This window comes from Malus domestica, chromosome 06 (assembly GCF_042453785.1).
Source record: "Malus domestica chromosome 06, GDT2T_hap1".
NCBI lineage: Eukaryota > Viridiplantae > Streptophyta > Magnoliopsida > Rosales > Rosaceae > Malus > Malus domestica.
The window spans coordinates 6,014,922-6,024,650 of NC_091666.1; the positions used below are offsets into that span (position 1 = coordinate 6,014,922).

The 9,729-nt window shown below is 41.8% G+C and overlaps 1 protein-coding gene across 1 annotated transcript; it reads left to right on the plus strand.

Moving 5' to 3' along the window:
- Positions 1–8,278: 8,278 nt before the first annotated feature.
- On the plus strand, positions 8,279–9,379 carry LOC139196745 (uncharacterized). Its single transcript, XM_070823084.1, has one exon. It carries the CDS (start codon positions 8,279–8,281, stop codon positions 9,377–9,379), a length of 1,101 nt encoding a protein of 366 aa, XP_070679185.1.
- The last annotated feature ends 350 nt before the right edge of the window (positions 9,380–9,729 follow it).

A 9,729-nucleotide genomic window follows, 5' to 3' on the forward strand; every position in this document is an offset into this window, starting at 1 on the left:
TTTTTCAAAGATGATCAAACATGTACAAAACTAACAAGAGAATTAGGAATTTCACAAAACACATGTTAACTAAGTTCTTGATGATCATGGTTCAAATTTGATCCAATTATATCATTGGGTCGGGAAACTAACAAAAATCTAATTCAAAACAATAAGGGAAACAAGAAAATATTTTTGGATTTTTAAATTTTCCGAATTTTTTTTTTAATTTTTTTTTTTTTTAAAGAAAACAAAACTAATTAAGAAAACATAAAACAACAACACAGAAACAAATGAAATTCTAGAGATTTCTACCCCCACACTTAAACTTGACATTGTCCCCAATGTCAGAAAACACTATAATGCAAATAAAAATAAAATAAAATAAATAAATAATAAGAAACAAAATAAAGCAATTAGACTGAAAACTTCCCTAATTTGCAGTAAAATCAAGCGATGACCCCCAAGCTAAAATTCTGCAATCAACTTCAAGGGTGGAAATAACCAAAAGTTCCTGCAAAGAAAAGAAGTAATTCAGTTAAGTAACGCAAGAAAATTAATTAAAAAAAATTGCAAACGAAAAATTGAAAATTACGATAAAAGATAATGAATAAAACTAATAAGTAATCATTGGTCGTGCTTGTTGACTTTCCACAGCTTTCCTCTTGAACGGGGTGACACTTAGCTTTTTACTATTTGATGATATTGTACGGCGGAGCTTTGCTCTTTGGGAATATTGCAGTTCCTTATTTGTTCTCCAAGCAGATGTGGCAGCTTCTCTTGTTCTTCATCTCAGACTCCTTCTGCTGGGATGATTGTGCAAGCTGCATTCTTCTCTGCTTGTTTCCTCTGCATGGCGGGCAGGCACGAGGGAGAGGTGTTGGTCTGTTTCTTTCTTCAATCTTTCCAAGTGCCCACCTCTTGCTCTCTTTCTCCTTGTCCTTAGTTGAGGATGAATCAGCACGTTGTCTCCACATGCTTCGAGGTATCATCTTCACTTCCCTTATACGTAAGAGACGAAGAGGAAACACAAGATGATGAGTACTCGAGAGCAAGTGCTGGCTGGAGAAAGGACAGGGAGAAAGCATGATATGAGATACTCTTGCTTTCAACCTTCATGATATGAAATACTTTTGCTTTGAATGGGTTGTTCGCAGGAGTATCCCAAGGAATGAGGAATACAGAGTGACTCGAGAGGGTTCTTTGGGAATGCATTTTCGGAGATGAAGAAGTGTTGAGAGGGTGTGCTGAGAGAGTGTGCTTTTGCTGTGGAAGGCGAAGGTAGAAACTTATAGGACTTGTCTTCACAACCGGAACTGTTCTCTCACTCATTGTCGGCAGCCGGTAGATGGATGAATAGTACAAATTACGCGCTTTCTGACAAAGCTGCCCGTAATTTCCGCAAAGCAGATTCCTCATTGATATCTGGAATCGGCGCTTCGAGCTCTGAGCATCGTCGATTGTAGAGGTAGCATGTGACACGTGCGGATAAATCTGGAAAAGAAGATTTGCCCGTGGGTTGAAGCCCAGCTTTTGAGAAAGCTAGCGTGTCTTTGACTGTTGAATTTCCCTCTTCGATTTCTGAATTGGTGCTTCGACAAACTGCCCGAGAATTTCGCAAAGCAATTTGCGTGTGACAAGTGACGACACGTCTGGACAAATTGATCTTTTGAAATCCGGGGTTCGGCTCGTGGTTTCTGAGCAAGCCCAGCCTTTAAGAAATGAAACGCCTCTTTTGAGAAAAGAATCCGGCTTTTGAGAAATGAGCCCCGACTCTTCGATTTGCGAGAGGACGCTTCTCTGAGGAGCGCCTCTCCGATTTCTTCATTTTATAGAGGCGTTAAGCTTGTTCCACAACACACTTGAGCACCCTCCTGTAAACACTCTCTTCTTGCACTTGTTTAATCTTGATCATTCCGACTCTCTTCTTTCTTCACCACCTCTGAAAAATGTCTGGCCCTTCCGATCGTCGTTTTGACTTGAACATTGGTGAAGAGGCAGCTCCGCCTTCACCAGACAATATATGGCGCCCATCCTTCATATCCCCTACCGGTCCTCTTACCGTGGGGGATTCGGTGATAAAAAATGACATGACCGCTGCGGTGGTGGCCCGAAACCTTGTCACTCCCAGAGATAACCGACTGCTCGCTAGACGGTCTGATGAGTTGGCTGTGAAGGAGTCTCTGGCTCTTAGCGTGCAGTGTGCGAGTTCCGTATCCAACATGGCCCAACGCCTATATGCCCGAACCCGTCACGTTGAATCGTTGGTGGCTGAAATACAGAGTCTCAAAGAGGAGATTAGAGGACTCAAGCATGAAAATAAACAATTGCACAAGCTTGCACACAACTATGCCACAACCATGAAGAGGAAGATTGACCAGATGCAGGACACCGATGGTCAAATTTTACTTGATCATCGGAGGTTTGTGGGTTTGTTCCAACAACATCTGCCTTCGTCTTCTGGAGCGGCACCGCGTAGTGAAGCTCCAACTGATCAACCTCTGCCGCCTCCTCCTTCTGTGGCCCCGCCGACTGCTGAAGCCCCGCCTACTACTGAAGCACCACCCGACCAATGAATACTATTAGTTTACATCATTGTAAAATATTTGTACTTTTTTTTTTTTTTTTAATGTATTTTTTTTTTCATTAATTTTAAATTTTATCTTTTTTTTTTTTTTTTTTTTTTTTTTTTTTTTTTTTAATGTGTAAATTAATGTAAAGAGACTTTGGTTAACCTTCCCCCACACTTAAACTAAATAACACAAACTCACAGAAATCAACCAATTAACACAACTAACTAAACAAAACAAAATGAAAGCAGTAAAGATAAGGGTGGAAGAATGCAAAGCTGATTGGGTTAGTGATTCCAAAGTCTCCCTTCGTTGAATGCTTGGGTTGCCTCCCAAGAAGCGCTTGATTTAACGTCTTTAGCCGGACGCATCTTTCCTTTAAATTTCCCTCGGCTCCATTTGAACCTAAAATCAAAGAAAGAAAAATAAATCAAATATCAAAAGTAAAATACACAAACACCAATATAAACATAAACAAAAACAAAAATAAAGGGATTAGCAAAGTTACTAATCCCCGGCAACGGCGCCAAAATTTGATGCGAAATATATAAGCACACAAATTAAACCCTCTTTTTGACAATTGTAGTATGGATGTAAGTAGGGTATCGTTCTAGGCCGGGGATTAGGAGGGATTGCTAATCTATTCTAAATTAATTTAAAAATATTAAACAAGACTCAATGATACAAAACTAGGCTAAAAACTCTAATAACTCGAAACACACTTAGGATGACTCAAAATAATGAAAATGATCTGATTAAACACTAGGAACTGAAATGGACGGAAATTAAATTAAAAGACTAACAATAAAGAAAACTAACTAAATAATATAATTTAATAATGGATGGGTGTTTGGTTTTGATGAAAAGTAAATTAAACTTAAATAAATTACCGAATTGATAAAAACATGAAATTAAGGTGAAAGGATAAATGACGGACTAGCTAGAGGGTTCTTCTCCACACATGACACATATGCAACCTAAATTGATTTTCAGTTGTTCATTTAATAAATTGTGAATCTCAATACTCCAGATTAACCGTGAACAGCACTTTTTTAATCTTCAAGTTTTCCTTAAGTTATTGAATTGGACGGAAAAACGCATACAACAATTCAAAACATTCTTCAAAAGTCCCCTACGTGAAAAGCACAATAGAGATACAATCAAAGATCATTAAACTTTGTGAAAACTATAAGCATTGACGAGGCATTCGTAACTATGAAAAGCATGATACTCTTGCCAAGAATTTACTTAACGTGATTGTGACTAGCAACCTTTACTACTTGTGAAAATAAGTTCATAACGATTAGGTGAAATTCACTTATATTCTAGCATCAAATTCATGCATGTAAATTAAGCGTGCACTCTCAACCAACATACACAAATCAGTTTTTATACGAACGGATAAGTAAATTGAAATCACAACTTATGAAATCACAACCGAAGGTAATCAATTCATATTACAAATATATTCATGGCTTTGAATTAACCTCTAGCCAAAATAAATTTAATTACACATTATTAAAACAGAAATAAAATAGGAGTTTGGAAAGATTAAACCGAAAGAGAGGAGAGTGCTTGCTGCTTCTGCCCACGCTGCCCTTGCGTCAGTCCCCCTCCTTCTCTCTTGGTTCCTCCCTCTCGCTGCCAAGGGGCAGCGTTGCTCTGGTTCCTTATTCTTCTTTCTGTTTTTCAAGGCTGCCAAGGGCAGCTCTCTGTCCTCACTGTTTCCGTCACTGCATCACGCTGCCCAAGAGGCAGCACACCTCCTTTCTGTGCACCTGACTTTGCTGTCAGTCTCTCCCCGCGTCTGACCTCTCCTTCTCCTGCGACTCATGCGCTCTCTGCGAGCTGCCCAAAGGCAGCTCCCCCTTTTTCTTCTATCTCCCCCCGCTGTGCTGCAAGGCAGCTTTCTTTTATTCTTTTCTTTCTGGCAGCCTTGCTGCCTTTTTTTCCTTGGATCCGTAGCTGTCTCCCACTATTTATTTCTGTTTTTCTTTCTTTTCTGCCTTTCAACCCCGTGAGTCTCTCCCTTTCCTCCTATTTTTATTCCATTGTTATGCCTTTCTTCCTGCCACAAAACATGAATCATGATGATGTTTCAAACATCATCATGATTTATCATTATTATTATTTTTTTAATTAATTTTATTTAAAAGCTGATCTACACAGACAGTTTGACGAATTTATTACATAAAATTTCACTTGTTCTATTTTTATTTTCTTTGCATAACAAATCCTATAAACACAAAAATAACGTAAATAGCTCAAAAATATAAGGAACTAACCAAGAAAAGACGAGTGAATTTGAAGTAAAAATATATATAAATATGATCCGATCACTAACACACTTTAGCACTGAGGAAGCGCTACGATTGCCAAAGAAGACACGAAGAGCACTGGCAGCGGTCTTGGCAAGTTCCGACGACCAAGAAGTGCAAGAAAGCAAGAACGAAGGCCTGAAGCTTCGACCACATGAATGTGCCACATGATGTGCCACCGAGGACGCAATCCATTTCACCGATGAAGACTTGCTGCTAAGATCCAAGCCTCACAACCGTCATCTCTTCGTCTCTGGGTACGTTAGGGAGCACAAAGTCAACCGCATGCTTGTGGATGGTGGATCAGCCATAAACATCACGCCAAAGTCAATAATGACTACAATCGGCATCAAGGCGGATGAACTGTCCCTAAGTCGTCTACTAATCTAAGGTTTTAATCAAGGAGGACAAAGAGCGATGGGTATGATCCGAATGGAGATGACTATTGGCTAACTCAAGTCAAGCATAATATTCCATGTGATTGATGCAAGAACTTCCTACGGCTTGCTCTTAGGAATGCCTTAGATCCATGCGAATGAAGTAGTACTGTCCACCCTTCACCGATGCTTAAAATTTTACCGAGAAGGGGTGAAAGTGATCTATGGCGACACCGAACCATTTAGCGAAGCCGAATCACATTTCGTAGACACCAAGTTCTACATGGATAAAGACATGGTGCCCGAAGCTCTTCCAAAAGAGATCAAATCCACGGGCAAAGCAACACCTATAAAGCAGGAGTAGCAAGCCATGCCTAAGAAGCAAGAAGGAAAAGCTATGCCGTCTTCAAGCAAGAACAATGATAAGCTTGCTAAACCTGCAACAACCAAAGGGAGTAGGACGCCCTTAAATGGACCAAACACACCCGTCTTCTGATACATCCTGATGTCGAGAAGAAAGAATGGTCAATCTCCATTTGAAACTGGAGCAAGCAAAGCCGATGCACAGCGGCACAAGGATAATGTAAAGTTGCTTAAGACGAATGCAGTTTTGCCTCTGACATAGCTAAGCGACGCTAAGGTTGCAAGACTACCACAAGGCTTTATAAAAGCTCTACCAAAGGGGGTGGAACCAAACTTTTTCCCAACCAAGATGACTGAAAAAGGTTTTGATCCAAACCCCTATAAACTCATGTCGAAAGCGGGGTACGACTTCGCTTCTTCTTCGAATCCTAGAAAGAAGGTTTCAAACATCGTCAACAATAAAGAACGTGACCTTACTGAGACTCAAAAGAAGTTGAAGAAGCATGGTTACGGAGTTGACAACAACAAAGCTGGACTTGGCTTCATACCAAATGCACCCGTGAAGATTTCAAGCAAAGCGAAAAATGGTAGCACTCAACACATCAGCGTGAGCATTGAACAAGATCAAAAGGAGCCTAAATCTGCCCCTCGGACGTCAGTCTTCGATAAAACAAATCGTTCAAGACCCAGAACGTCAGCACTTAATCGCATTGGTGGTTAAAACCGAACCTCTGTCTTCAATAGGCTCAACATGCCAACATCACAAAGCTCTGTTTTTGAAAGGTTGTCAAAACCTAAGAAGCAAAGCAACATGGCTAGCTTTCCTCCTTGTCGGTCAGCTTTGGAAAGACTTAAAGACAACAGGGAGTTTTCTAGAAATAGGGAAACAACGTCAAAGGAAGAAAAGCTCGACATGCTAGAAGAAAAATGCGATATTTGAAGCTCAATTCCTTCAAGGATGAAGCGCCAAGCAATCTTGGAGGTTGACACAAATGGACCGTTGAAAGTAAGAAGGCGCACCATCATCCACACAGGATAATCTTCATGCCAACAAGCCCAAGATGACGAGGGGAGGTCCAAGACATCTTCCCTGTCACAACCCAAAAAGATAAAGGAGATGAAATCCCTAAGGAAGACGTCGCTTCTGGCTCTTTCGACTCAAAGTCATTGCCTTAACCGCTAGAGGCATGCTTCAAGTCAAGCAAAGTTGAAGGATGAACTCATATTGCTTCAAAGAAATTTCACATGAAGCCTCTGTTGCATCCACAAATTCACCAGTCGAAAAGGGGGCAAGAAACCATTATTAATACACTTTCAAGCCTGGATAAAGCTGAGATTGGCAACATGATTAACGGTCATCTAATTCAAAGGGTCATAGACTCGGGACGGGACTTAAATGTTGCCTTTAAAAATCAGGGGGACTCCACACTTACATAGATTTTCGTAACTATAACACTCAAAAGGACGGCACTGAAGAGGAAGTCCAAGATGTCTTCCACATCACAATCCAAAAAGGTAAAGAAGACGAAATCCCCGAAGAAGTTATCACTGATGCACCATCACAACTTGAGGATGAGGGGCAAGCCACGGTTGATGATCTCAAAGAGCTCAACTTAGGCACAAAAGAGGAGCAGAAACCTATCTTCGTAAGTGCGCTGCTAAGTGCGAACGAGATAGAGGAGTATTACTAACTGCTATCAGAGTACAAAACGTCTTTGCTTGGACCTACAAAGAAATGCCCGGCCTTGACCCTATCATCGTTGTGCATCATCTTGCTGTCAAGCCTAGAACGCAACCGATAAAGCAAACTCAAAGGCGCTATCGATCCGAGCTTATTCCACAAATTGAGGCAGAGATTGACAAGCTAATTGAAGCAGGCTTCATTCGAGAAGTGCAATACCCCAAGTGGATCTCCAACATCGTCATCGTCCTTAAGAAATCTGGACAAATACGTGTTTGCGTAAACTTCTGAGACTTTAACGACGCTTGCTCGAATGACGACTTCCCCTTGCTAATCATCGAAATCATGGTGGACACAACCACTGGCCACGAGGCACTATCATTCATGGACGACTCTTCTGGATACAATCAAATTCACATGGCTCTCAAAGACGAGGAACTAACAGCCTTTTGCACTCCAAAAGGTATCTACTGCTACAAGGTGATGCCTTTTGGTCTGAAGAACGCTGGAGCTACATATCAACGTGCAATGCAGAAAATCTTCAATAACATGCTACACAAAAACGTAGAATGTTATGTTGACGATGTGGTGGTCAAGACAAAGAAAAGATCAGACCACTTGAAGGATTTACGAATAGTGTTCGAAAGGCTGCGAAAATACAACCTCAAGATGAACCCGTTAAAATGTGCATTTGGTGTCACATCTGGAAAGTTCCTCGGCTTTATTGTCACGTACCGTGGTATTGAAGTGGACCAATAAAAAATCAAGGCCATTCAAAGCATGCCTGAGCCAAGAAACCTGCACGAGCTGAAAAGTCTACAAGGACGGCTAGCCTTCATCAGACGCTTCATCTCCAATCTTGCAGGGCGTTGTCAACCGTTCAGCTGACTCATGAAGAAAGATGTTCCGTTCGTATGGGACGAAGCATGCCACAATGCCTTTGAAAGCATAAAAAAATATTTGTCAAGTCCACCTGTCTTGGGGGCGCCTATGCTAGGGAAACCACTCATATTGTACATCGCCGCTCAAGAAAGTTCAGTTAGAGCACTCTTGGCACAAGAGAATGAATCCCAGAAAGAAGGAACACTTTACTACCTCAGCCGAACTTTCACCGGCGCCGAGTTGAACTACTCCCCAATAGAAAAGATGTGCCTTGCCTTGGTGTTTGCCATCCAGAAGCTCAGGCATTACATGCATGCTTACATTATCCACTTGGTTGCTAAAGCTGACCCGGTCAAATACGTCATGTCCAAACCAGTCTTAGCAGGACGACTCGCTAAATGGGTGTTGCTTCTTAATCAGTATGAGATCATCTACGTCCCAGCTAAAGCTGTCAAGGGGCAAGCACTAGCAGACTTTCTTGCCGATCACCCAATCACAGCTGATTGGAAAATCTCAGACAACTTGCTTGATGAGGACGTGTTCTACATCGACATCTTCCCAACATGGACGATGTTCTTCGACGGATCTGCACGAGTGGACGGAGCAGGGGCAAGAGTAGTATTCATGTCGCCACAAAGGCAAATATTACCTTATTCTTTCCAACTAAGCGAATTATGCTCCAACAACGTCGCTAAATACCAAGGACTGATCATCGGGCTCCAAATGGCGATCAACATGGAAATCATAGCCCTCGAGGTATATGGCGACTCCAAGCTCATAATCAATAAACTCTTGACTGAATATGAGGTGAGGAAAGATGATGTTGTCCCATACTTCTGGCTGGCAACTCAATTGCTACAAAGGTTTGAGGCTGTAACATTAGAACATGTGCTAAGAAAAGAAAATCAAATGGCAGACGCTCTTGCCAACCTAGCCTTAAGCATGACATTAGGAGAATACGAAGCTGCAGACGTGTCAGTCTGCCAAAGATGGGTGATCCCCTTCGTCACTGAAATGCTATTGGATAATACGAATGCCATCTCAGTACTTCCAGTCGATGTTGAAGAATGGAGACAACCGCTGATCGACTACTTAGAGCATGAAAAACTTCCAGATGATCCTAGACACTGCTCCGAAATACGTCAACGAGCACCTCGCTTCCTCTACTACAAAGAAACACTCTACTGCGCTCTTTCGAAGTACTTCTGAGATGCCTCGGTGAGGAAAAAGCCAATCAAGCCATGGAAGAAGCACACTCAGGCGTATATGGGGAGCATCAATCTGGACCAAAACTATATTTCCAGCTCAAAAGAATGGGTTACTACTGGCCAAGCATGGTGAAGGACTGCCTGGAACATGCCAAAAGGTGCCAAGCCTGCCAATTCCATGCCAACTTCATACACCAACTACCTGAGCCATTACACCCTACAGCTACTTCATGGCCATTCGATGCATGGGGATTGGACGTCGTAAGACCAATTACTCCAAAGTCATCTGCAGGAGAAGCTTACATCCTAGCTGCAACAAATTACTTCTCCAAGTGGGCTGAAGCCATACCC

Bases quoted from the DNA above. Each gene is read 5' to 3' on its own strand.
- LOC139196745 (XM_070823084.1), top strand. From the start codon at position 8,279: ATGCTAGGGAAACCACTCATATTGTACATCGCCGCTCAAGAAAGTTCA.